This window comes from Mangifera indica, chromosome 17 (assembly GCF_011075055.1).
Source record: "Mangifera indica cultivar Alphonso chromosome 17, CATAS_Mindica_2.1, whole genome shotgun sequence".
In the NCBI taxonomy this organism is placed as follows: domain Eukaryota; kingdom Viridiplantae; phylum Streptophyta; class Magnoliopsida; order Sapindales; family Anacardiaceae; genus Mangifera; species Mangifera indica.
The window spans coordinates 2,469,733-2,497,577 of NC_058153.1; the positions used below are offsets into that span (position 1 = coordinate 2,469,733).

At 33.0% G+C, this 27,845-nt stretch overlaps 6 protein-coding genes and 1 pseudogene across 8 annotated transcripts; 3 read left to right on the forward strand and 4 right to left on the reverse strand.

The window, feature by feature from the left end:
* Positions 1-2,326: 2,326 nt before the first annotated feature.
* Positions 2,327-3,548, reverse strand: LOC123200475 (EG45-like domain containing protein). Its single transcript, XM_044615672.1, has 3 exons — positions 3,385-3,548; positions 2,974-3,280; positions 2,327-2,681 (listed from the first exon to the last, which is right to left on the reverse strand). Exons 1-3 carry the CDS (start codon positions 3,503-3,505, stop codon positions 2,675-2,677), a joined length of 435 nt encoding a protein of 144 aa, XP_044471607.1. The 5' UTR covers positions 3,506-3,548; the 3' UTR covers positions 2,327-2,674.
* Positions 3,549-5,467: 1,919 nt separating this feature from the next.
* LOC123200470 (26S proteasome regulatory subunit 8 homolog A-like) lies at positions 5,468-9,993 on the reverse strand. Its single transcript, XM_044615667.1, has 9 exons — positions 9,690-9,993; positions 9,318-9,415; positions 8,328-8,552; positions 8,125-8,187; positions 7,854-8,017; positions 7,430-7,586; positions 7,217-7,315; positions 6,264-6,374; positions 5,468-5,788 (listed from the first exon to the last, which is right to left on the reverse strand). Exons 1-9 carry the CDS (start codon positions 9,889-9,891, stop codon positions 5,648-5,650), a joined length of 1,260 nt encoding a protein of 419 aa, XP_044471602.1. The 5' UTR covers positions 9,892-9,993; the 3' UTR covers positions 5,468-5,647.
* A 1,825-nt stretch (positions 9,994-11,818) lies between these two features.
* Positions 11,819-14,927, forward strand: LOC123199949 (serine-threonine kinase receptor-associated protein-like). Of its 2 annotated transcripts, XM_044615004.1 has the most exons (8): positions 11,819-12,005; positions 12,082-12,201; positions 12,630-12,765; positions 13,141-13,222; positions 13,608-13,783; positions 13,947-14,084; positions 14,166-14,305; positions 14,438-14,927. In XM_044615004.1, the coding sequence occupies exons 2-8, from the start codon at positions 12,084-12,086 to the stop codon at positions 14,698-14,700; spliced, it is 1,053 nt and encodes a 350-aa protein (XP_044470939.1). In that variant the 5' UTR covers positions 11,819-12,005; positions 12,082-12,083; the 3' UTR covers positions 14,701-14,927. The 2 variants fall into 2 exon arrangements, with proteins under 2 accessions (XP_044470939.1, XP_044470938.1); XM_044615003.1 differs by having other exon boundaries at positions 11,819-12,201.
* A 1,143-nt stretch (positions 14,928-16,070) lies between these two features.
* Positions 16,071-18,473, forward strand: LOC123200941 (probable histone H2A variant 3). Its single transcript, XM_044616341.1, has 2 exons — positions 16,071-16,372; positions 17,929-18,473. The coding sequence occupies exons 1-2, from the start codon at positions 16,265-16,267 to the stop codon at positions 18,223-18,225; spliced, it is 405 nt and encodes a 134-aa protein (XP_044472276.1). The 5' UTR covers positions 16,071-16,264; the 3' UTR covers positions 18,226-18,473.
* Positions 18,474-19,309: 836 nt separating this feature from the next.
* Positions 19,310-21,687, reverse strand: LOC123200939 (annotated as a pseudogene).
* A 733-nt stretch (positions 21,688-22,420) lies between these two features.
* On the reverse strand, positions 22,421-25,387 carry LOC123200133 (heme-binding-like protein At3g10130, chloroplastic). 2 transcript variants are annotated; one of them, XM_044615270.1, is made up of 8 exons: positions 24,722-25,387; positions 24,258-24,395; positions 24,098-24,166; positions 23,928-23,999; positions 23,399-23,481; positions 23,165-23,296; positions 22,850-23,063; positions 22,421-22,676 (listed from the first exon to the last, which is right to left on the reverse strand). In XM_044615270.1, exons 1-8 carry the CDS (start codon positions 25,136-25,138, stop codon positions 22,632-22,634), a joined length of 1,170 nt encoding a protein of 389 aa, XP_044471205.1. In that variant the 5' UTR covers positions 25,139-25,387; the 3' UTR covers positions 22,421-22,631. The 2 variants fall into 2 exon arrangements, with proteins under 2 accessions (XP_044471205.1, XP_044471206.1); XM_044615271.1 differs by having other exon boundaries at positions 24,258-24,391; positions 24,722-24,858.
* Positions 25,388-25,970: 583 nt separating this feature from the next.
* Positions 25,971-27,734, forward strand: LOC123201074 (GDP-fucose transporter 1-like). Its single transcript, XM_044616525.1, has one exon. The coding sequence runs from the start codon at positions 26,492-26,494 to the stop codon at positions 27,542-27,544; it is 1,053 nt and encodes a 350-aa protein (XP_044472460.1). The 5' UTR covers positions 25,971-26,491; the 3' UTR covers positions 27,545-27,734.
* Positions 27,735-27,845: the final 111 nt, after the last annotated feature.

Genomic DNA, 27,845 nt, shown 5'->3' on the forward strand with positions numbered 1-27,845 from the left:
ATCATTATCGTTGCCCCATGATTAACGGGAATCACTTGCCGTTTGGAAAGGGATGAATGAAGACTTTATTTTGAAAGCGAAATAGTCATCTCTAATTTCGATCATAAGAGTCCAAGTCAACTTCGTGCACGTTCATCAATTTATGGCCTCTCGATATTAAGTAGTTAGTTTGGACTTAAATGCAGAGAGTGATGGTAGTACCATGGTTTTCCAAGCGTTCACACATTTCAAAATTCTTGTTGGAACAGTGAAAAGCAAGGCGAACAAGACTGGGATTCGATCAGAATTTCAATTGGACCACCATGTTCTACATTTACGTCTGAGACCTGTTGGAATATATATGCAGCCATTTATTATATCATTGTAATTATTTCCAGAGATTCGCAAGTCAATGTAAGCAGCGCTTTAGAGCCACGAAGTTGCCTCCTTCCATGGAGCAAACACAAAACAATGGGCCATCCATACGAAATAAATAAGATCATCTTTTTGTTCAAAATAAAGATACTCTTTTTCTTGAGAAAATCAGTTTCATTAGAGGGTAGAGTTGATTAGGAGAAAGAGATAAACCGAAAAAAGGAAAGTCAACATGCGAAAATTATTATTTTTTGAAATTTTAAATAAAAAATTTATTAAATTTTTAAATTGAGAAGAAAAATATAATAAAATTTTAATTTTTTGATTTTTTTTGTTAAATGATAATTTTATTTTTAACATCTAAGATTTTTAATAAATTTTTATTTATTTATAAAATTTTGTATTTTTAAAAATTAAATGGTGTGAATGTGAGATTTCGCTTAACTTTAGGTGGTAACAAACCGTTTTGCCAATGAATAATTATTGGGCCAGTAATGTTTTACAGCTTTTATTTTTCTATTACAAATTATCAAGTCAACATTCATGTCATGTATTACGTTGTGTGTATATGAATGAATTACACGTTCCGACGCAAAGTTTGGCCCGAAAGCACTTTCCACCCCTTATAGCATAAACAATATTTTTTTCACTCAAAATCAATACCAATTAATAAAAAAATTTAATAGTGTAAGGGTAAAATAATAATTTTAAAAATAAAAATAACCATTTTATAATCTCACCATCACCAATAGTAAATTCAATGTCAAATGGAGTAGAAAAAATTGATATCAGTGGGATGAACTACCAAAAACTATAATCGATATCGAAGAGAGTTGAAAATGAGGAAATTGACTCATCGAGAGAGTTGTCAAATTTGATCGTCATGAAATGAGGTGAAAACGACAATATCATAGGGAGAATACTATGAAAATGGATCAATTAATATTATAAATGTATGTAGAAATTGAATTAATCCCATAAATGAGTTATTGAAAGTGAGATTATTGATTTAGTTCTAAAAAAGAAGTTGGTGCTTGTGAATAAAAATGGAAAGGAAAAAGTTTTAATGTAAATTAAATATTTATATTTTTTAATTTTATTAATTTAGAATAATTAATATTATATATTTGAAAAGTTAAATATTTAAAAATAATAATTTCACACCTTAATAATATTTTTGAATCTTTTTCTTTTAATAAAGTTTGATTTACGTAAATATATATACATACATACACACACACACACACACACACACACACACACACATAAAAATATATATATATATATATATATACATATATAAATAAATTATATATAGATATTTTTATAATAAATAATTTAGTGTAAGAATAATTTGTTATTATATAAAAAATAATTTTAATTAAAAATAATATAATATAAATTTATATTATAACATATTATTTATATATCTAATTATTTACTTAAAACATACGAATATATATAATTATTCTAAATTATATCACTTCATGACCACATTAAACCATTTGATGAAGCTTCCAAAGCCAGGAAGCACGCAGGAAAGTTCCCACAATAATGAAAGTTTTGTTGTGGATTGGTAATCCAATTTGACTATATTTCCCACAATAATGAAAGTTTTGTTATGGATTGGTCATCCAATTTGACCATATTGATTTTAGAAGCAAAGAATATCAAGCAACCAATCATAAGGTTATGGAAATAAAATAGCACAAATTATTACGCTATTCAAATAATCTAGCATGCTTGTAAGAAGGGAAATATATTCTTTCTTGCCACTAATTATTACCCATAATATACATGAATACTTTGGTTAGCCATTATGAAAATTTAAAAGTAATATTATCAATATATAAATAAGTATGTATTTATATATGTCATTATGTGATTAGATGTTACCGTATCTTTAATTCAAAATCACTCAATTATATGATAATACAGATTAATGTGAACTCATTTATATACTCAAAATAAATACATAATTTTATTGAAAATTTAACATATAAAAATATTTATTTCAATCAAAATACATAATTAAAAAAAAAATGCAAGCTAAAAATATACTCTAGAAATTCTCTTACAACGATGATATTATAAGACTTAGCAATCATCTTCTGATGATCGTGTTCATCAAAAGAATGACGGAGAGCCTTTAGGGTTTATTTTAAAATCTTCGCAGTTATGTTCATACCCCCACAAAGAGCAAGCATTCTTTGTCCTAAAGACGATGAGCCTTCGCATACCTTCTTCCAAACTCAAACCCTTGCTTTAACTGTTGATTTGAATATATATATATATATATATATATATATATATATATATATTACACCCTACATTCCAAGAGAAATATATACAATCAGTAAGAAAAATATTTGTAACACAATATTTAATCAATAAAACTGTATGCACCTATTTTAGATACATAAATAAATATATAGTTATATGTGTCATCATGTGATTAGATGATTATAAATTAATGATAAAACAACATTCAATCATGTGATAACATATATAATTATGTATATATTTGTGTATCTAAACTTGGTATGCATAATATTACTCTTATTTAAGTATTGCATAGATATTTAGAGGGAGAGAGAGAGGGGACTAGTAGGAAATTACTGTTGAAATTCAATATTGATGGAAGAAGCGGTGGAGGAGGAGTTGGTGACGGCGGCAAAGGCGGCCTGTGACAAAACAACGGTGGTGCCAGAATCAGAAGGCTGAGAGGCAGACTGAAGAGCATATTCAACAATCTTGATTTGAATAGTGACGCCGGCTAAGCAAGTGTTGGGCTCCGAGGCGCTTATGCATCTCACCAAATATTGTCTCCCACAAGAAGCGCCATTGTCCCATACGCCATCACCTGCGGCTCCGAACAGATTGCTCGTCGGAAACTGCGTTTGATCGTTGCCATAGCACGCTGTGGCTGTACGTATATGTGTAAGTATGTATCGAAGTTAAATTTATTAGCAGTGAGGCAAAAGGCCTTGAATCTGATGAAATGCGGGTGAAATTTGTATATATACTTACGTAAATACGGCGGAGCATACCACGCGGCCGTGCCCACATCGGCGTAAGAGATGTAGATGAAAAGCTGCAGCCATAAAACAAGGATGATGGCGATGAACTGCAATGGCTGTGGCCTCGGCATTTCTGCAGCAAGAAGAGATCTCCAAGAATTGGCTTCCGTGTGGCTATTATCCTATAGGAGATAACTTGTTCGTCCCTGTAGTTTAGTTAACTATTTTTTGAGTCCAACGATTTTAAATATTAATTTGATCCTTCTTATTTTTAAATTACTACTATTTTATTAAATTTAATATAATTTTCATTCCCATTTAATATGGAAATAAAGTAATTTTACGATCTCAATTTGATAGAAAATATTTACTTTTAAATAACTGATATAAAATAATATTAAAACATGTTTCGATATGTCATTTTACATAAGAGATATTCAAATACTTGCGAAGTTAATTCATCAGTAAATAATATATTTTTTTGTTATTCATTTAACTTATCCTTTCAAAATAGCTTACTATCTTATGATAGTTTTTCGTTATTTTACTATCATCATGTGACTTTAATTAATCAAAAGTTTTACTTTATAATAAAATAATGGTTTTTTTTTGTAAATAAATAAAGTTTATTTAGACTTTTAGATATATTATAAGAAAGATTTAATAAAAATATTCTACGTGAGATTTACAAAGATAAATTTAGGGGATGATAGCATGATGTCGTCTAAAATTCTTATTTAAAAAACCATATTTCAGTCATTTCAAGACTAAGTTAAAGGAGGTAATTTTGGGACGATAGCCTTGAGATGTTGAATGGACTGGGTGTGTACATGAGACAACTCACTCTTTACTAAGTAAAGAGAGTAAGACAAATAGTAATTTGAAACAAGGTCCAAAATTATAATATTTAAAATGATTGGACTACAAGGTCGATAGAAAAGAATTATGTCCTGATATACAGTCAACCGCACTTCAACGTGAAGGTTCTTAATTTGTTTTAATTTCTGTCGTTTTTAAAAAACAGATCGCTTGACAAGTCAACATGTCAACTCGGAACGCGGGTTGGCCCGAGAGCAACCAATCTAAGTGCATCGTAATTTTCTTGCGAGCAATTCCATACCTCCTTCACTCAATGCTTTGCTTGAAGGTTCAGAAAGACTGACTTGGCGTCAACAAAATAATGGAACCCAAAATTATTACATGCCTCCTTCACTCAATGCTTTGCTTGAAGGTTCAGAAAGACTGACTTGATATCAACAAAATAATGGAACCCAAAATTACTCGATAACCTATCGATGTTGTAATTTCCTGATTTAATATCCTAATTTATTGTCAAAATACTATCTATTTTAATTTATTTATAAGTTTTACAATTTAAAACATACCAACTCACAAACTAGACGCACATCCATACCCAACTCCTGTTTCATATTTTACGAATTTGTTTAAGAGTGGGACAAAAGACTTGTAGATTAATTTGCTGCAGATCATTTGAAGATTCAAATTCTAAAACCATTTGATGGGGTATCTAAATCTTTCTTTGTCACGTTGACTGCTGACTTAACATTAATATTCCATGCTTAGCAAACGGACACAACACAACCTCTCAGAGACGATAAAGCAGGGGGAATGGTCCCAATTTCTGATTAGAGTTGCTTTTGGTCTTGTTCTTATTAGCAGCCTTAACCCGAAGAAAATTGATTTCTGCCCGCTAAGAAGAACAATCTAGCGTGAGAGAAATTCCAGGCGCCATGAAGGGAATCACCTACTATAGTGCAACTTAGCTGCCCGCAACAACCACTAGGATTGTATTTAATCCAAATTGAGTCCAAACTCATTTAATTTCGAATTTAATTCGACTTGAGTAAAACTAAACTCAACTTGAGTTCAAATTTGCCTCAAAGCTATCTTGAATCGAGGAGAAAAAAAAAAAACCTAGAATCATCCCTAAAATAAAACTAAACTCAACTCGAGTTCAAGTATGCCTAACCTGGTATTTTAACAATAGATTCGGCCATTAATGAAATTTCTATTTTTCATTTTTCTTTCTTAGGAATAAACAAATACAACAATTAACTTGAGCAATTACTTCATACAAGAAAAATGGTGGTTTTTTTTTCTTTTTTCAAAAACTGGGATTAAAAATCTAAAAGATGGTACCCTTGTTAACAAACAGCCAGGCAGAGAGACTGTCCTGCAAATATTCAAAGACAACAAGCATAGCGCTAATTGAATATTGTTCAAACGACCAAGTAGATAACACAGGAGAGATATTACTTCCATAACTTCCGCAATGACATGTTTTTCTCTGTCTCCTTCTTCATCACCTTGGCAACTGCCATTTCAAAATCTTCCTGTGTTACATGTACCCTCCTTTCCCTTAGAGCAAACATACCAGCTTCAGTGCACACAGCCTGAATAAACACAGAGAACAGTCAATATAACAACCAATATAAACATACTTTGATATACATTTTTATGGTTATCAGGCTATGAGTTATATGATAACTATGCAGACATCAGCATTATCCTCACACTTTTGTATTTTAAAATTGTTTGATAGATTGTTACATCTGTGAGTCAGTCAACTAGTTATAGAAGTTCTGATTAGTCAGAGAAATGACCGCCCAACTGAAACCAAGAAAGCATGAGTTGGCATCTTCAATCTTAAATGAACAAGATAGTTCACTTCTATGTTTAATTTATCTTTCAAAGGGATTTATGAGAGCATAGAAATGTTAATAACAATTTAGGGCTTAAACGGAGAGCACTGATGATCTTAAGAATTCCAAGATTCAATCTTGCAAAAGCACTAAGGTTTAAAAATTCTCAATTAAAGAGAAAGTTAAAGACAGTGTTAACGAGGCAATGACAAAGAATCGATCATACCTTTAACTCTGCACCAGATGCACCATTCATCTTCTCAGCAATCTTCTTCAAATCAATCCCACGCATCAAATTCATTCTCCTTGAATGTATTTTCAGGATATCTAGACGAGACTGCATATAATGGAACAAACATAAGTACACACACGAAATTAAGCATATCAGACACAGAATACTGGTCAGAGAAACAATCCCTAAAGGAAAATTGCAAAGATAATGTCACTTTCAATAAAATTACCTTGGATGACCAAAAATACACTATTAAGTAACAATATTGACATGGGCATCTTTGCACAGGAGCACATCTTCTTAATCTTTTGTTTCCAAATAACTTAATCTATTTAAATTCTAGAAAAGATTACTAATTCCCAGCTTTCTGAGGAATCCATCACAAGTAACCTGATTTTCTCAATCTTTTTGACTTTTTGCAAACTTGTGACTATTAAATCATCTTCATTGCCTCCATTAATCACCATATTCCACAATATAAAGGAGGAACTTTTCTCTCCAGTAAATTTATTCTCTCCATCGCAATATTGACTTGGGTAATTTTTGTACAAGAGCAAATCTTCTTTCTTTTGCTCCAAATAACTAAATCTATTCAAATTCTAGAAAAGATTACTAATTCTCAACTTTCTGAGGAATCCATCACAAGTGATCTTCATCTCCTCCATCAACCACCATATTCTACAACATAAAAGAGGTACTTTCTCTCCAGAAAATTTATTCATTAGGTTCATAACAACAAATGTTGGCATACCTATCTTGTACAAGAACACATTAAACAAGAATTATTGATGGGGACAGAAGCATGGATTCCTTCTTATTCAATTATTCATATAGAAACATATTTACTCAATATCACTTTTATACATTGAATCTTTAAAGAAATGAGATGAAAGAGAGATTCATTTTCAAAAACCATACATGCATATCATGGTGATGGTAGCATGTACCTCTTCATTAGGATTTGGAAATTCGATCTTCCTGTCAATTCGCCCTGGCCTAAGGAGAGCTTGATCAAGAATATCAATCCGATTTGTAGCCATCAAAACCTATATAAAAAATTTAATGTTAAAAAACATAACAAGTCAACTAAAATAATAATAGCAAATACTCTGTCTTGTTCCCTAGTTGACTACATTTGCTTACTGAACTGAAAATCGTACCTTGATCTTGTTTGATGCTTCAAATCCATCAAGCTGATTGAGAAGCTCCAGCATAGTCCTTTGCACCTCACTGTCACCATTGCCACTTCCAGATTCCATTCGAGCAGACCCAATGCTGTCTATTTCGTCCATAAAAATGATTGACGGAGCATGTTCTCTGGCGGAAAAAAGTGCAGCACGTCAGTCAGCAGAAAGCTTATTCATCCATAAACATCTACTGTATAATTCCAGATACCAACTAGAAAGATCTAAGAAAAAGAATTATACTTATGATAAAATGAGTGGAACATGCTTCACTCATGTGCCACTAACAATTACATAATGAAGAGAGACAAAAGTATAAAATGCACAAAAGTCAAAATATAGCATTATCCTTAGAAGAAGAATCAATGAGAGCATGAGACGGGGGAGAAAGCAAACAAACCTTGCCATGACAAAGAGTTCTCTAACCATTCTAGAGCCTTCTCCAATATATTTCTGAACCAATTCTGAACCAGAAACCCTGATGAAAGTGCAATCAGTATGATGAGCCACAGCTCTAGCTAACAGTGTTTTTCCAGTACCAGGTGGTCCATATAGCAAGACACCCTGTCATGTAAGAGAAACCAAAGAGAGAACTGAGTTTGTAAAAGAAATACATCTGTACCCAAACAACAAGATGAGCATATAGATGCAACTTTACAACACAAACTAACCTTTGGTTGAGCTATTCCAAGACTCTCAAACAATTCAGGGTGTTTGATAGGAAGCTCAATGACCTGTAATGATGATAAACCAAAAACAAATAGAGAAAATATAACCATCAAACAAAAAGATTAACAATGAAGGACCCAAATAAAATCAAGATCCCCTATTGAAAACGGTAAATCCATAGAGAATGAACGTGCAGTGAACACACTTCTTTTATCTCCTTAATTTGTTGATCAAGACCACCAATCATGTCATATGTAGAATCTGGAACTTTTTCAACTTTCATGAGGTTGACCAGTGGATCTACTTTGCTTGGCAATATCAAATGAAGAACATAGCTGTCGTTACGAAGTGCTACTCTTGTTGATGGTGTGATCTTGGTAATATCAATGTTTTTGTCAATATCAACAACATATTTCCCCTCTGGATGGACCTGGGAGAAAAGGAAAAATGTCAATACAAATATATTTTAGAAATTTAATTGCTTTCAGTGATCTGCAAACTATCAGGGGAAGCTACGATTAGCTAAAACCGTAACAATATTAAATGCAATCTATCACCTATTCTTGCTCACATGAAAAGCACCTAGATCATCATTCAGTGAAAAAAAAAAATCACATAGTTCAACTATTAACTGAAAAATCAAAGAAAATACATAGCACAAATATAAACAAACTTTAATATAATGGCTAGCTGGACCAATGGTTCATATTCATGCCTCTATAGATACAGAAAAACCATTCAGTGATTCAGTGGTGAGACATATCAGCTCTATGTGGAAGTGCCGCATCAAAAATTTCCTCTCGATACATGTTTATCCATACTGGAACTTTCAGCTCATGTACATGATATGAGCTAAATAATTAATCCTGAATTACCCCATAAATCACAAGTAGATCTACCTGAATCATTCTATTATAACCCAGCTTCAAAGACACCAAATAGAATTTATTATCATCATCTTAAATGTTAACAACCCAAAAAAAACCTCATCATCTGGCGCATGTTAAAATTTAACTATAAGTAAAAGTTAAAATGAGGGAACAAGAAACAAATAAATAACTACATGCAAACCCAAGCCACCATTAAATAGCAGGAATTAAACAAAAGAAACCACAAATAACAAAATTTCAAAATATTGAACCTTTTTATTATACTTACTATGAAACTAAAAGATATAAGGGGTGAGGTAACTGACCTTAACAAGGACCTTATTTTTTCCCATCACTTTGACCACTTCACCAACATATGATCCAGGCTCCTGAAGCAACTGTAATTCTTCTCTAAGCATCCTAACTGTTAATTTGACATAATTTAAAAAATATCAAAAACCAATCTGGCAAATCTCAACCCACTGTTAACAAAACAAACGTTTATATTCAATTCAAAATCAATCCTAACAACTATCCTATCCGGTCGCAAAATGTATAGTCACTAATAATCCATTACAGGATAACACCATAAAAACTATTCAGATATCAATAAGGCAAACCCTAGGCAGAAAAAGGTTAAAAATGATAATAAAATCCAAGACATGGTAAAAATTAGGGTTAGAATTGAGAAGAGGAACCTCTTGAATTGAGTTCGTTACGCTGGGCTTCAAGGCGATTGAGATTATGGGTTTTTTGACGGACTTGGAGCTGTTGTTCGTGGATATGTTGGAGATAGTATTGCCTGAGTCCCTCTCCTTGTTTCGATGCCCCTTTAGCAGAGCACATCTCCTCCCCCGCAACCGATTCCGGCTGCTCAGTTTCGATTCCTACAATGGCCATCGATCGTGTCCCAGTCAAATTTCTTTGGGATCAAGCTTTCTGTTTGGTTATCCCTCTGCCTGTATACTTCGATTGGTGTTTGTTGCCTACTGCTGGGCCTAAGGAGGCTTAATGTCAAATCGATGGACCGCAGAAGGAGCCCTTTTGTGAGGGGTTTTTAAAATAAAGGCCCACTTATTTTATAAGAATATTATTAATTTAATCTCTTTAACACGGATTAATTTAATTTAATTTTTCTCTCGTCCCTCTTCTCCTTAGACAACAGTCTTAGAGTTGAACTAAACTTAGCTCATTTTATATGAAATCAAGTTTAAACTCAAACTCTTTTTAAGGGAGTTAAGTTCAAACTCAAACTAAATTTTAAGTTTGATTCGATATTAAGATGATATTATTTTAATATATATTAGTCAAAACGATGTCGTTTGATATTGAATTTTTCAAATTCGCAAGCTAGACAAGTCGAACACTCCTAAAGCTTGAGTTTAAACTCGAAAATATTGAATTCTTATATTTGAGTTTGCTTGAACTAAGCTCATTTTAAACTTATTTAAACTGAACTCAAATTTAAATAAGTTTGATTTGAATCTAGTTCTACTCAACCTATCGATCTATATCTATTTTTTTATGAATTCTCATTTTGAAAACACAATTAAACAACAAAGGTATTACACTCCGGTATTAAGTTCAATTATTATATCAAATTTGTTAATCAAATTCCAAAACATTAAATTCAAGAATAATGATTTTTTTAACACAATTATTCATGAACCTAATGTTTTCGAACAAAGTTAGGGAGTAGATACTTCGGGTTTGAATTTGATTGTCGTTTTGATGATTAAATTGTGAATGTATTTAAAATTAAAGATAGTAGATACCAATCGCGTTAGTCTTGGGTTCATAACTAATTTTCGCATGTTAGGCTTGGGGGTCATTGTAAATATTTTTGGTTGAGATGGGGTGAAATGGGTATAATATAATGATTTTAAAATATGGGGGTAATATAATTTTTACCCCTTAGCATATGGAGACATGAACCATGCAAAATCTTGAGCATAAACTTATTAAACATTTATGAGTGATAATGATAAACATTTTATGGTTATAGAGAGTGATAATGATAGATAAGTGTAATAGTTTTAAATTAATAAAAACAAAATTTTACCATCTAGTATATGAATTTTTTTCTTTTTCTTTTTTGTGATAAATAAGATTATTTTATATATTTATATATTATTATTATTATAAAATTAATGAAAATGATCAATGTCGTTGTCTTACTTAAGTAAGAAGAATAATGGACTATTATAAATAATAATGTAATGAGCTATATTAGAGAAAAAATATAAAATAATTAAAATCCATTCTAACCTAACATGCAACGGGTTGGTTGAATTATTGAGTTATCGTTTATGTATTGATGGTGGACACTTCAGAAAGAATATCAATTTTTTTTTTTTTAAATCAATATTAATATTCAACCTCTCTAAATGTCATAGAAAAGGGTTACGAAATTGAACAACATAAGTAAGAAGAAGATAATGTATAACAACTAATTACATAATAACACATTATTATTTATACTCACTTTGATTTTTTTAATTAAAAACCTTACCCATATTGATTGGATAGATAAATCTAAGGCAAGGTGATCAAATCTACAATTACTGTATTAGGTAAATCAAAGTTTCATAATTATGATAGAGACTAGAATCCAAATTTTTTTCTTTAGAAATTTTAATACTCTATTAGTTTTGCTAACGTTTAAGGTCAACTTTGGTAGTTATCATAAATGTATAAAACGGTTTTCTGAAACTATAGTGTATAAACGAAATATCAATAAATTTATGGGGCTAAATTTTTTTTTTAAATTCAGAATAAAAAATGAAAAAAATTCCGCATATATAAGATGACATCCGGCGTAAAGTGTTTTTCTTGTAACTCGAGTTACCCAGCCAGGTCCAGCTCTGTTTCTTGTATGATAAAATTGGTTGTAGTTTTCTCTCACTTTTTGTTTTCGACTCCCTGAAACCATTGAACATCAGAGCCTCGGCCCTAGGGTTAGGAGGCGTGGATTTATACAAATTGCCCCAATAGCACCCGCTATATCCATTTCTGTAAATCTATTTTTTGTTGATATCATTTTCTGATCACAATTTAAAACCATTTTAATTGAATTTTGATTATTTAAAGGGATGGATAAGAAAAAGATTGCCGTTCCGCTTGTATGCCACGGTCATTCTAGGCCTGTAGTGGATCTGTTTTATAGTCCCATCACCCCCGATGGATTTTTCCTCATCAGTGCTAGCAAGGGTACGCGTCTCTTCGCTTTCTTTATTGGGTTCTTTTTGCTGTTATTTTATTATAATGTCATAAATTTGTAATTGCTTGTGATCGTTGATGATTTTGGATTACTAATTTATTGTAATGAAATGATAAGTTTGTAATTGCCTGTGATCGGTGCTTGATTTTGGAATGCTAATTTGTTGTAATGTGAGTAAAAATATGTAATTGCTTGTGATCCTTGATTGATTTTGGAAGACTATGATGATTTGTTGTTAGTTTTGGGTCGGTTTAATCCATTATAATGAGAGTCTGAATTAGGCAGAAAGATTGTATAAATGAAATTGTGATAGAAAATATTCTGACATGGGCTTCTTGGAATGATAGTTGATTTTTTTAGCAATTCTGGTAAAAAATTTTCCATTGCTGAATCTGGTAGTTGTACTGGTGTAATTCAGATTCTACTCCCATGCTCAGAAATGGAGAGACTGGAGATTGGGTTGGGACCTTTGAAGGACACAAGGGTGCGGTGTGGAGTTGCTGCCTGGATACCAATGCTCTACGTGCTGCATCTGGTTCCGCAGATTTTAGTGCGTATGTAATTGGCCCTTTGTTTCTTGGAAGAATAACTTTCAAATTCTTGTTCCAGCACGTATCTGCAACATGCTTATTAGGGCTTTTACATTGGAATTCTTTATAAACTGGTACCTTTTGGCAATTTCTATTGTGTGAGAGTTTGGATAAGTTGAAATTTTTGTTTAAATATCTTGCTGTGGCATGTATCTTCAAACGTATTGAGCATTGAGTATGTAGTGGTTTCTTGATATATTTTTAATTGATGGTGTGCCAGAGATAGAGACATCCTTTTCTTGGTGATACAGTTAAAATGATGATAAATTTGTTTTGTACTTGATAGTAATCATAGATGAAAAGTTTCACATGAAATCTGCACCAAAATCATGTGTGCAGGAAAGTATGGGATGCATTAACTGGAGATGAGTTGCATTCATTTGAGCACAAGCACATTGTTCGAGCGTGTGCTTTTTCAGAGGTAAAGGTTTTTTTAAAAATTTTTTTTTTGGTTTAACTTCTCATTTTATATGAGATAGGATTGTTCTGAAAGCCTTTAGTTGTTTCTATCTGTTGGAGTCAATTTGTCTCATATTTTTAGCTTGAAGCTAAGCTTGAGTTTATGAAGATGTATTGCTGAATTGCTGTGCTATAGTTAATATATATTTTTTTGTTTCCTTCTCTCCTTAATGATTAGTGTTAGTCTAATCATTTCAGTTGGTCTGTGAATGTGGTATCTTTACTGTCTGTTATTGTAGTCCCATGCATCTTAATCAATTTGGGGATTTTGGTGGATTATTATTTAACAACACATAATTATGCTCATGTATGGATCGCATTTGATGTTTTTATCATTCTGTATGCAGGATACTCATCTTCTACTGACTGGAGGAGTGGAGAAAATCCTTCGTATTTTTGATTTGAATCGTCCAGATGCACCACCAAGAGAAGTGGATAGATCTCCTTGTTCAGTAAGAACTGTTGCATGGCTCCATAGTGATCAGACAATCTTAAGCTCTTGCTCTGACATGGGGGGCGTCAGGTATGCCTGTTTCTCCTGCATCATGTTTAATGGTATTTTTATGTGATACTTATCTTGTTACAGGGAAAGTAATTTTGTTTGATATCTTGTTTTTTTGTTTTGATTCTTTTGAATAACTGTGACCAGTGTTCAATAATTACTAAAATTATTCCTAATTGTACAGGTTGTGGGATGTAAGAAGTGGTAAGATAGTCCAAACACTTGAGACCAAGTCATCTGTGACCAGTGCTGAAGTGAGTCAAGATGGTCGTTATATCACAACTGCTGATGGATCAACAGTTAAATTCTGGGATGCAAATCAGTAAGTTTTAGACCAGATTGACTATTTTCTTTACCCAGGTTTCCATCTTGTCCTGTTTAATATTATTTATTCTTTCCCCAGTTTTGGGCTTGTTAAGAGCTACAACATGCCATGCACAATAGAATCAGCTTCATTGGAACCAAAGTACGGGAATAAGTTCATTGCTGGGGGAGAAGATATGTGGATTCGTGTTTTTGATTTCCACACTGGTGATGAGATAGGTATGTTCTTCAACATACAGTCTACCTATGAAAGTAAAATTTAAATGCTACATTTTGTCAATTATTGTAGTATACAAAATCATTTTTAGGTATCGTTATTATTTTTGTTACTAAATTTTTGTGTGGATACAGCATGCAATAAAGGCCACCATGGTCCTGTACACTGTGTGCGCTTTTCACCGGGAGGGGAATCATATGCCTCAGGATCCGAGGATGGAACCATTAGAATATGGCAGACAGGCCCTTTGACTCATGATGACACTGAAGCCGTATCAGTGAATGGTTCAGTTGGAAAGGTTAAGGTAACTGCAGAAGAGGTTTCTTGTAAGATTGAAGGTTTCCATATCACAGATGAGGGGAAGACTAAAGAGAAAGAAGAAGCAGGAAATGAGTGATAAGGCTGATAATATTTGTCACCTTTTTGCCTAGCATAACGTTCAAATATCTTAGATAATTACATAGAGACTAAACCAGAATTTTTTCTTAGTTTCTTGTTAATGATGCATTAAGTAGATATATTCTGGACCAAATGTTGTGTACAAGTTCTTATTGCCTCTGAAATTGAATTATGGACCTTCTTGTCAATTAAAGTACAATGTGTTTAATGAAATTGATTAAAATGGCATGGAAGTTTTTGTAATGTTGGTGTTTAACCTTACCATTTATTTTGAGAAATTTACTGGTGGCACCGCTGGAATTTAGTATCCATGTTTTTGTTAGTGTGTCCACTGATACTGAGGAGAGGACATCAATAAGATTGGCTTTGAGGGCTTCTTTGTTATTTATCTTTGGCCAAATAACTATTTCCCACCCAAGGATTGATGACCTGGTAAGTTTACCTCTCTTAAGTTTCAAAAAACTAAATTCTCTATCTATCATTCACTTTAATTAGTAAATTTATTAAATTTTTTAACTACTATTTTACCCTTTTATTTATTTATGAAATAACTATTAACACTTAAAATAATTGCCAAATTACTCATATATTATTACTATTTTAAATTTTATCACTCATAAATAAAAATTGTAAATAATTTTAAAATATTGTATTTTAGTTAATTTTTTTGAAGATGTAACTGTTATTTTGAAAATTATTAAGAGATATTTTGAAACTTTAATAGTTTAGAAAATGCTACGAAACTTTTTTAATTTTCAAAACCCCAAAAGAATTTTAACACCCAAAATATTTTAAAAAATGATAATTTGCTTTTAAAGTTTTAAAAAAGGGAAAATAAAAAATAAAGAAAAAAAAGAGAAATATACATAAAATGACTTTTCTATCCTTTAACTTAACAATATTTACTAATTAGAGTTGATGATGGATCATAATTTGTGTTTTTTTTAATTCTTAAAATGTGAGAATTAATTAATCAATAAACCTTGGGGGGAAATAGATTTTGACTTTTTTTTTTAAAACTCCAATGCTACGTTATTTACCATATTTAATCAATAAACCTTGGGGGGAAATAGATTTTTGACTTTTTTTTTTAAAACTCCAATGCTACGTTATTTACCATATCTTAATTGATAATATTTTCAATTTACAACGTGATTTAATTTGGTCCAATAATAATAATTTTTTAATAGGATTATAAATTTAATTTTGCGAATTGTAGGGCACTGAATTGTAATTACAATGAAAGTGAAGCTGCGTGCTACAGATACATAATTAAAACGAGGGTAAATTTGTGTTTTTCTGAGGAAAACAAAGAAGTAACATAACATGACCATAAAGGTAAATATATAAGAATCTAAGGGCTTTTGATTTGCAAGCAAGGAAGTAGAAGGGTTAATTTTGTAAATAAAAAAAAAGCAAAGCTGAATAAACAAGTAACCCTCCAAAGCTTTGTTGGTTGAATTGCAAAATCATCTTGTGTTGTTTGTCGGGTGCCTCTCTCCTTCTTGTTGATTTCCATCTCTGTGATTGAACCTGCAATTTTCATTAATTTGGCGGGAAAAATGTCGGGAAAAGGGGCGAAAGGTTTGATTATGGGAAAGTCCTCCGCCAGTAACAAAGACAAGGACAAGAAGAAGCCAATCTCTCGCTCCTCCCGAGCTGGCCTTCAGGTTCTTTTAGATCTCTCTCTATATTTACGTTTTTCCCTTGTATTGTATATTTCGCTTTCAGTTTTTACCCATCTTCCGTTCCTTGTTAATTTTATTGATTCTATATAGAATTTCCCATTTGCTGTTCTAAGCTATGTTCTGTTATTGTGTATTAGGTTTTTCTTTTTTAAGATTTTTGTTTTGTGTTATATTTTGAGGGACTTTAGTAAATTATCATCGGAAAATGATTACATATAGAGGCGAATTTGAACAAATTAGATAAAACATATATTGTGAGATGAGTGCATTGTTAATTATTAGTTTTAGGTTTAATCTTTGTGTTTTGAAGTTTATGGTAGATATGTTGAATGTTTGGATGAGAGATTGAGAGCAAGGCGTTCACATTGGCTTAATTCTGTCAAATTTGATTCTTCAAGTGAAGAATATGATGCCTCGTAATCTTTTAATTTAATATACATAAATGTTATGTCATATGCTGACTATAAGGAAGCTGTCATTTGTATTGTGATGAATTAATACTTCTTGACCAAGTTTTATGTGGCCATAATGTCTAGTCAATATAGATGAGAGAGCAATATTTTGGGTACCACTATAAGATTGTTTAGATCTAATGCCTTTTTTACCTAGTTCAATGATTCGGGGGTTAATTATATAGAGCCATTATCTCTTGTCTATGTTAGCATTAGAGTTGGTGAGACTAGTTAGTTATCATAGGTGGTATATAAAACAGTACATTACTAGGGATTACTGTATGTGATTTGAAGTTTTGAGAACCTGATGTGGTAGGCATCTTTTCTGATTATTGGATTTTTAATTTTAGATTTCCTTTTTGCATGATACATGGACATTTTTTTAGAGAGAATTCATATGAAATTGATCCCACTAACTGGGAAGGGTGAATGGTAGCCTTGTTTTTAATCATTTTATTGATATCATTGAATGAAACATTTAAGGTATGTTTGATTTGGATAATCTTTTATTTTATCAAAAATAAAATATTACCATAAAAATTAATTACTTAAAAGATTACTAGATATTAATTATTATTATATTTGATAAAAATTGATAAGTAGAAGCTTTTATTGTGTTTGGTTGGATGTAATAAAAGAGTATTAAGATATCATTTTACTTAAATGTTTTTGGGAATAATTATTCTAAAATATTTTTTATGTTATTTATTATATTATTTGAAAATGATGGTATTTTTGTCCTGAAAAGTTAATAAGGATATAATTGTAACAAAATCAAGATCACCTTAGTTATCTTTTAATACTTAAAGTAGAAGTGGTAATCAAATTAGTGCATCACTATTGGTAATTGAAGATTACTTGAATTTTTTATTACTTAACAAACTAAGTAAGGTAATGTCATTAATAAAAAATAGATTACTGGAGTAACTTTGATTGTTTTGAACCAAACACTCCCTTTGTGTTCTAGATTCTGTTTAAGTAATTTTCTGAGTACTGTTGCATTAAATGTTACTTGACACCAGGTATTTCATGCTCTGTTTTTCTTTGGGTCCTTACTAAATAGTTTGTGTGATATTAAACATGCAGTTCCCTGTGGGTCGGATACACCGTCTTTTGAAGTCAAGGACTACTGCACATGGGAGAGTTGGAGCTACTGCTGCTGTGTATTCAGCCGCTATATTGGAGTATTTGACAGCAGAGGTGTTGGAGTTGGCTGGAAATGCAAGCAAAGATCTTAAGGTGAAACGTATAACTCCCAGGCATCTGCAGCTTGCAATCCGTGGTGATGAGGAACTTGATACCTTGATCAAAGGGACCATTGCTGGTGGGGGTGTCATTCCTCACATCCATAAGTCACTCATCAACAAATCAACCAAGGAGTAGTTTCAAACGGATTATGGCTGCATATATATTTGTTAGTCCCAACTCAAAATGTGGGAATAGATTTCTCATCTGATTAAATTTATGGTTTTTTCACCCCTGCTATTAAGCAGGATCGTACATTTATCTGCCTTATTTTTATGCTTGATCTTCCGTTGCTGAACCTTGTATACTGGTTATGACATATGTTGTGGATAATGACATTATCTAACATGTTTAATCTTTCTATGGTACTAAAAGGTTGCCATGTATCTCCTTGTGACATTTCTTTTTTCGGATTTGTCTGTTGTATCATCATTGTGCATAGTCTGCCTATTATCGGTTGAGTTCAGGTTTTCTTTGTTATTTGATGTGGTAATGAAAAGAATCTGGAGTACAGATTCACAGATATGGATATGTTAGTTGATTGTATGATTTCATGAATACACTGCCCACGGGTAATTCCCATGATGAAACTTCTAAGGGTGTGCGCTATTTTGTTGAGGAAATTTTTTCAAATCAAATTAAAAAAATGTTGGGCAAAATTTTAAATTAAATCAAACCAATTTAAAAAAATTACAGTTGAATTTGATTTGTATGAAGGTTTGAATATACTAAAAGTTATTTATCTTTGAATTTTGATCACTTGTTTTATACTTCTATCAGTCAAAGCAGTTTAATTTTATGTTAAATAATAAATTTTGTCAATTTTAGTGAAATTATGAAGAATGAAATTGTATGAATGATTTTATACAATTTGTCTGTATATGTAATACATAAAATTGCTTTGAATGCTTAATACAGATGTCGATATCAATCTCTTAATCAAAATATTGTTGAAGATAGAATAGCACCAACTTGAGCATAAGATTCGATTAGTTACACCTATGTTAGTGGTTAACTAAATTCTACCAATACTTTGATAAGAAGAGCAATGTTATATATATTGATTTCTAAGTATGTAAATATATATAATGTATCTTTATATGATTGATATCATTTTATCATTAATTATAAATTATTTAATCACTTGATGATACATATCAAATATCTATATATTTACATATTCAAAATGGGTAAGTCTAATTTTGTTGTTATAAGAATGAACAACTCTAAATTAAAAAACTTTCATTTTCACATATAGTATTACCTTCCATAAAACCCCAAAATCCAAAAGAATCAACATATTGTCAAAATTCTTGAACCATGACTAATCCATTGTCACATACCAATCAGATCTCTCGAAGGAATATCGGCAAAAACCAAAACCCTAAAGCAATTGAATGCCCTATAGCCAGCCACATTGAGAAACTACAACCCACATCCCCACATGGGTGGCAAAAATGAATTCCAACGTCCTAAAAGAAGAAAATTTATCCATTCACATCGGCAGCCCCAAGTTCTGGAATCAAATGGTTGATACTTTAGGAACCTCCACAGGAAATTGTGGATTTCATCCACCACCCAGGGGCTCTTCTCCTTTGCGGGGTTTATGGTTCTCAAAGCCTTCCACACTGCACTGTTACACTTGAACCCTGAACCAAATGCTATTTGCCATGTTCTATCACCCTTCCTTATCCTTCTCTTGGCCTCTGAATAAGCCAATTCGTACCAAAGAGAACTACTTGAGGTGTTGCCAAACCGATTAAGTGTCATTCTTGATGGTTCCATGTGCCAATCAGACAGCTGCAAGTTCTTCTCCAATTCATCCAATACAGCTCTTCCTCCAGCATGAATGCAGAAATGCTCAAAAGCCAGTTTGAAATCCGGATTGTAAGGCTTGACCTTCATCTTGAAAAGTTTCTTTCCTACTAATGTAGCAAAGAACAGCAGTTGCTCAGACATTGGCAGAACAAGAGGCCCTAATGTGGTGATGTTAGTCTTCAAGGCATCACCAGCAACGGCCATCAGATCTTTTGACAAACTAACACCAATCTTCCCTTCAGAGTCTTCTTCTTGAGTAATACAGGAAAAACATTTGTCATCAGCACCCTTGTGGGTGCGGACAGTGTGCACCAATCTTTATTTGGATCTTCTTCGGTCAGAGTATCTATTTGAAAGCAATATTGCAGCACCCCCCCATTCGAAACAAGCAATTCGATACAAGCTTAGACCTGTCATTACCAAAGTACCAATTCAATGTGATATTCTCCATGCTAATAACCGATGCATAAGAGTTGCGATGGACCTGAAGAAGATTTTGGGCAAGATCAATTGAAATCAAACCTGCACTACAGCCCATCCCTCCCAAATTGTAGCTAACTATATTCCCTCGAAGCTTGTAATGGTTTATAACCATGGCAGACAGAGATGGAGTTGGATTGAACAAGCTACAATTCACAATCAAGATCCCAATGTCTTTGGGCTTCACAGAAGTTTTAGCAAAAAGCTCATCAATTGCGCCAAACATCACAGCCTCAGCTTCTTTTCTAGCTTCTTTCATTGATAGGTTTGGAGGGATGTTAAGGACAGCCTCTGGAAGGTAAGTTGAATCACCAAGTCCAGATTGTTCGAGAATCTTGCGCTGAAACTGGAGATTTTCCTCTGTAAACGTACCAGTCACTCGGATTGATCCATGAAAATCTTTTTCGTGCATTTCCGAGATTCTTCAGGCTTGTAGCAAGAAAAGTTTACAAGGTAAACAGAGCGAGAGCGAGTGAGAAAGTGGAGTGTCAAAAAGGAAAACAAGCAAAGTAGAGCACATAATAACAGAGATAGGATTGTATTGTAGATGCTCCCAAAGATCATAAAGATCTAGGAGAGAAAATGAGGAGACTTGCGCAGCAATTACGACTACCAGAGGCAAAAGGAAAAGGTACATTCCATGAGTAATCAGGCAGTGGTACCCAAGTTTCACATATTTTAGCTTAACAGACTTTATGAAATCAGGGAGATTTCGTGTTGACAACGGGGGATTCAAGGGCTTATTCAGATTGGACTCAGACATCTTCCCTGCTACAGATGCAATTTATCAAAGTTATCAGATGCCAAAAAAGATCATAATAACAGTCACTCTGAATATTACTTTATGGAAAAACATAACTTGGGTAACCTTTCATGTTGGATTTAGATCTGAACTATGCTCTTTTCAATTTTCATCTTCGGTGAAGATTACTTTTTCTCCTCCCTTCAAAACATGTAAAGTGAATAGAGTACTATGCTAATAGAAGTATGCAAGAAAGGAACTCTACGCAAACCCAGGTTCTGAAAATCCTGAAATGTGAACTCACAAAATTCTTTCTTAACAGTTGTTCCAGAGGAAAAAAAAAAAAAAACTAAATCCTTCTTTATTCCCAACTCAAAAACCATGAAAACCTTTTAGTTATAGTTTGTAGATAAAATGAGATAAAATTTGACAAGCCCAGGTGAGAAATTCATCAGTCAAAATTGCGGTGCTAAACCCAGACTAGCACTCTTATAAAAGTGGCTGTATTAATAAAAGTAACGCAGATACTTGAATGCAGCAAGAGTATTGAAATGACGAAAAACAAACCTAGGTGTGGCAGATGGCTTGAATCCTGACAGAAAAGCCAACGAGAGAAACTTGAAATTTGAAGCTTGTAAGCTTAGTACACACAAAGATAAAGTGATGGCGCCGAATTGTTTTGAAATGTTTAACCACAGTTTAATTGTCCCACCCAAGGTTGGGTGAAACTCCAAAGTTTTAACCCTAAAAGATTTAAATATCTATTATTTTATTAAAATTTATTATTCTAATTAAAGATAAAAATATTATTTAATTAAAAAAAATTAAAAATTTATTATATTTTTAATTCGAAAATTTTATAATTTTTTATACCTAAAATTTAAAAACCGTTTTTTCTCTCTCAAAATCTTACTAAATATTTAAATTTTTAAAAATTAAAAGGTGAAAATTCAAGTTTCACCGATTAGAATAATTCTTTTGGCATTGTTTTTGTAAAAAATTTTAAGGCTTTGTCTTCGGAAAAAAAAAAAGCTTGTATTAATATTTTTAATTTATGCTCAAATTACCAAATTTAATTTACAGGTGCTGAAACAGAGGCTGGAATTAATATAATTAATTCATTATGTTGTCATTGACTTATGGCCTAATTGGTTATTAAAATTACTATAATTAATTTACTCTTTCGGTTGTGAAAATAACAAATAATCAACCTTAAGCAACTAAAATCATTAATGACCAATGAAGCCATCCCAATCATATAAATTTAATTGAATAATAGTAAATGCATCTAGATTTGAATAATCAGATATTTAGATAATGTGTTATAACGTAATCTGTGAATAGTCGTTTCACAATTCAAATAGGAACATTTGAGAATGTGAACCAGCAAAATAGGTGTCCCATGATACATGCCTGTACAAGTACATTCATTGGCAATTTTCAGATCAAAGTATCGAGGGAACTTCGAGGCGAAGGAGTTTGACTTGGTATGACCGTGAGCATACTAATCCAGTGAAAACTCCTCAAGCCATATCAGTACCTCATTCCTCTTCAATGAAACCAGCCAGGGCACAAGTACAAAAGAATGATGTCAATAAATAATTGCATATGGAGAAAATTGATGAAAAAAGTGAAGGAAACATTGCAGGACAAGAATTGAAGTGGATAAACAGTAGAAGCAATCTCAGGATGATATGCTTAAGCAGAATTTGAGAATCATACCATTGTAAAGCTCCATGTTCGGCCTGGATCATTGTATCGAGCCAGCAAACAACCTTTCTTAGGCCTGAGACCATCGCTGATAAGACTAGAGCGCAATGCTTTCTCTTTTTCATAAACAATTTCCTCGGTAGGCTTTCCACTGAACTTCAGTACTGCAGCAATGCCTCCTTCTACCTTTCTCAAGCTAACCGTTTCTTGATTAGGATCTGGTAAGCTGGACAAAGATCACACGTACAGCTTATCATCTTAACACCTATACATCACATTAATAGTCTCAATTTTAACAGTTGAGCCAATAGGGATGAGAGGCCTCACCTGTCGATATCTTTGTCCAGTGGAAGCACTATTTCGATGGATACTTTTGACATATCAGCATCAAATGCCTGAGTGAAAACAGGAGTTGTCATAGGTATCTTCTCTGTTGTGGAATTTTTTCCGAAAATATATCTGAATATGTGAAACAAACCAAGAATCCTATCTCAAAAGATATATTATCTTAGGAGCCATATAGGAAAAAGCATTACTGATTGGTATTTCGAAAACACATACCCAGCAATGTCATTGAAGCCAGAGGACCCAGAAAGCTTGTCTCCATTAGTTTCTACCACAACAAATGGGGTATACTCTCTAACCTATAAAATCATTAAATATCTAGTCAAATAAAATAATTATACGACACTCGCTCATATTGATTAATTGATCAATGAAACAATGAAATAAATGTAGAATAAGTTCTTATCCAGAAAAAAAACAAGATTTCTAACTGGGAGGGCACAAATTTATTTGTGAGATCCTAGCTTATCTATTCCACAGAAGATCACCTAGAAGAAAAACCTGTTAATCTTGAGTTTGCACAAATACTTGATAACTTAGCCACCATCATTTTCTGAGAAATTAAAGTTTAGCTCAAGTCTCTTATTATTTTCTTTTCTTTTCTTTTCTTTGATCACTTAGCCACCAGTGGTAGATTCCACTCTTCAACATTAATAAAATAACAGCAATGATGTGAATTTCTATAAGAACATATAAGCATACAAGTGACGAATAAACAGTAATCTATGAAGATAAAGCACACAACCTCATAGTTTGCAGTTCTTTTGAGTATCCGATATTTTGGCGTTTCCAAGTCAGGAGTCTTGTAAACCCGTAACTGAAAAAAATTGCAGTCTACACATAAGAAGGAACACTGATTTGTGCTTACAAAAACATAACCATCTACTGGAATTTAAACCAATGAAGAGTGAGTACCTGCTTAAATACATCCCACAAACCCTCCAGTGAAAAATAGTCATTGTTCACTATGGAATCCCAAAAATCCTACAAAGATGGAAAAGAAAGATTACGAAGTTCTAGACTTCTAGTATAATATATAGCCTTCATATTTCATGGTGGCAGAAGTAATCTATACCACATGGCTGCAAAACTTCCCAGTTTCTGGATTAATTCCCATAACAGAGGTGCCAGTAAATATCAATTCTGGTTTCCATGGCAGAAGAACAAACTTCATTACCATAGTCCACCTTGTGGTTATCTCAAATGGTCCTGTCTATAGCAACTCAATCAGTTAAGAAGCAAGAAAAAAGATAATGCTTTGATCGATAAAAAATTGATATCATGACATTATGATAGACTTTAGCACCAAAAAATAGAAAATCAATATAAGCATATACAGGTATGCAATCTCAAAAACTAAGCAGGGTGTTTAGGGCATCGCTCAATATCCGACAACTTCTTCTCTAACAATGAGTCAATGACAGAATAATTTAATAAAAGAGAAAACCTAATTAAACCATTCAATAACTTACTTCAAGAACACACCAAAATAATAATAATAATAATAATAATAATAAAGAAACAGCAGTAGAAACACACCTGCTTGACCCAGTGCAACTGAAAATCAGGCCTGAAGAGTATTTTCAACAGCGAGATGTTAAAGAGATACCCGCTTATGGTATCATGCTTAGTAATGGGGTCCATGAACTTGACCTGCTCATCGTACGCCGTCCGATCAATCCCCTGATCATCAAACAGGTGGGGGAGATCATCATACAAAAAACCCACTAACCGTTCCACCTCCACTGTTGATCTAGGCGGGCTGCTTTGGTCCACCACGCTTAGCCTAAGTGCCCATTTCAAATTTTCGTTATTCTTAACGACTAAATTTCTTGTCTTAAAAACTTTTGGAGGGAGAGGAAGTCTAGTGGGTCCTCTGGCAACCAGTTGACAGGAAGTAAAACCAACGGCGACATTTAGCCGGAAATTTTGATGGGCGAGTTGTGTTCTGGCCATTGATTTATCTGTTTCAGATTCGCGCTAATTTTTGTTGGTTCCTCTGCTAAAAATAATTATTATTTTTATTTTATTCACCAATCTGATTGTGTGGCTTCGGATAAGAGAGCCTGCACTCTTTGGGGTCAGGAGCCAAGAAAATGAATGGTTATCGTTTGTTAAAAGCTTCTAGGAAAAGCAGTGGACACAACAGAGACAGAAGTCCGTATATGGTTTTGTGTTCTGGACTTACGAGGAGTTATGGTTGAGCTTTAGGGAGGTTTTTTGCATTTGAGTTGAAACATAGACAAAATACAAGCCATTTGGCCCACATAAGGAAGCTTTAAGTGGTAAATGAAAAATTTGAGGAGAGGAAAGGTAACTTAAGTGACAAATGAAAGATTTTCACGCAAAAGTTTAAATCATCTTTAATTATATTTTAAGATTAAATTATTGATTTATCCAATATCAAGAGAGTATGATAATTCTCATATTTATCTATCAAAAAGAGATGATCAAAGAAGAAACAAGATAGAGATGACGATTATTGTCGTTGTTTTTGTCATCATCAAAGATAATAATTAAAGAAAAAATCCTAAAAGTATGAAAGAAAAAAAATATTTTTTAAATCTTAAAAAATTAATATTATAATAAAATTATCAATTTTTAAAAATTAAATAAAATTATTATTATTTTAATATTATTAATAAAATAGTAATTTTACCTTAAATTTTTAAATTTGTAGATGAGTATTTAAGTTTTTAAACCCTTAGCATTGAAACTGAAATTACACTAAACCGTGGGTGGAGGAAAGTCTTTTGGCCTTTCAATCAATTATCTTGTAAAACTCTTTTCTTACACGCAATATTTCCGCCGGGAACTCCCCTCCCCTAGATAACGCTACCATTATAAACAAAGTCAAATGAATTCCACAACCTCCCCTTCGCGTTTTCTATGAATCTTCCATTCGCAAAATATCTTAATCGTATTCATGAAACAGCACATCCGATGTCGATTGATTCCCTAGAATAACTGCTTTGCTCCATCCTCGCGGCATTTTGATCCATTTATCGTCTCAAGTATATGCAACTGCAGATCAACAATAGATAACAAACCACTTCACACGCCTGAGAGCTCATTCTCTCCGGTTCAATCCAGAAAAGGGTCCCTCGATTTCACTCTCCTCAGTAAGGTTCTGTCCTCCATTTCCCTCATAAATTTCCTTGTTTTTTTTCTGGTTTAGTTTGCCCCCACCATACATTGTAGATCGAAGAATTCTCCTATATTTAGCAGCTGAAATTTGACCCAAATGACTGATTAAGATCTGCTCATATCGGGGTAGTATATTTGTAGAATTCATCTAAAAGAGAAAACATGTCTTCGATTCGATTTGATGCAAGCAAACAATTGTATACGACGAGCAGTCTTGTAGTTGGTTATGCTCTGTGCTCTAGCTTGCTTGCTGTGATAAACAAGTACGCCATAACCAAATTCAACTACCCGGGTCTTTTAACCGCCTTGCAATATTTGACCTCTGCTTTGGGTGTTTGGGTTTTGGGCAAGTTTGGCTTTTTACATCACGATCCCTTCACTTTTGATATTGCCAAGAAGTTTTTACCTGCTGCAAGTGTTTTTTATCTTGCCATATTTACAAACACTAATCTTTTGCGGCATGCCAATGTTGATACGTTTATAGTGTTTAGATCATTGACACCACTTTTGGTTGCGATAGCTGATACAGCATTTAGAAGGCAACCTTGGCCATCAAAGCTTACATTTTGTTCACTGTTGGTTATTTTGAGTGGTGCTGTTGGGTATGTGGCCACGGATTCCGCTTTCACTTTGACTGCCTATTCGTGGGCGTTTGCTTATTTGGTGACAATTACTACAGAGATGGTCTATATTAAGCATATGGTCACCAATCTTGGATTGAACACTTGGGGTTTTGTGTTGTACAACAATTTACTATCATTGATGTTGTCACCTGTGTTTTGGTTTTTAACGGGGGAGTATGGTGATGTGTTTGCTGCTCTGGCTGCTAGCACTGGTGGTTGGTTTGACAATGAAACTTTTTTCGCGGTTGCTTTGTCATGTGTGTTTGGTTTGCTTATTAGTTTTTTTGGATTTGCGGCAAGGAAGGCAGTATCTGCAACAGCATTTACAGTGACTGGTGTGGTTAATAAATTCCTTACAGTTGTTATCAATGTGCTGATTTGGGATAAGCATGCCAGTCCTTTTGGTTTGGTTTGTCTCCTCTTCACAGTTGCTGGAGGTGTTCTTTACCAGCAGTCAGTTACTGGATCTGTCAGTGGTCCATCACAACGCGATCAAACCATATCTAAGCCAATCAATAATGAAACTGTTGCTGATGATTTTGTTGAGAATGATCAAGGGAGGAGCATACCTGGCAAACATACTTCTGTATGAATATTACTCAGTCCTTTTATTAATTCTTTAGCCATTGGGATGTATGACGTTTTATCTCGTCTGTCAGTTTTTATAATCTTTAGATATCATTCCTGTGTTGGATCTTCAAAATTGTTATTTTTCTAAAATTGAATTACTATGTGCACCTGCTATATTTTTGACAATTGATAATTTTACAATGTTTTGGTTATTTCTTGGCGATATATGGTGTGTGTTCACATTGCTTTTGTGAAGTGTTGGTTGTGTTTGTTTTGCATGGTGGGCAATGACTTCTCTGAATTCAAGGAGTTTGATGTACTGT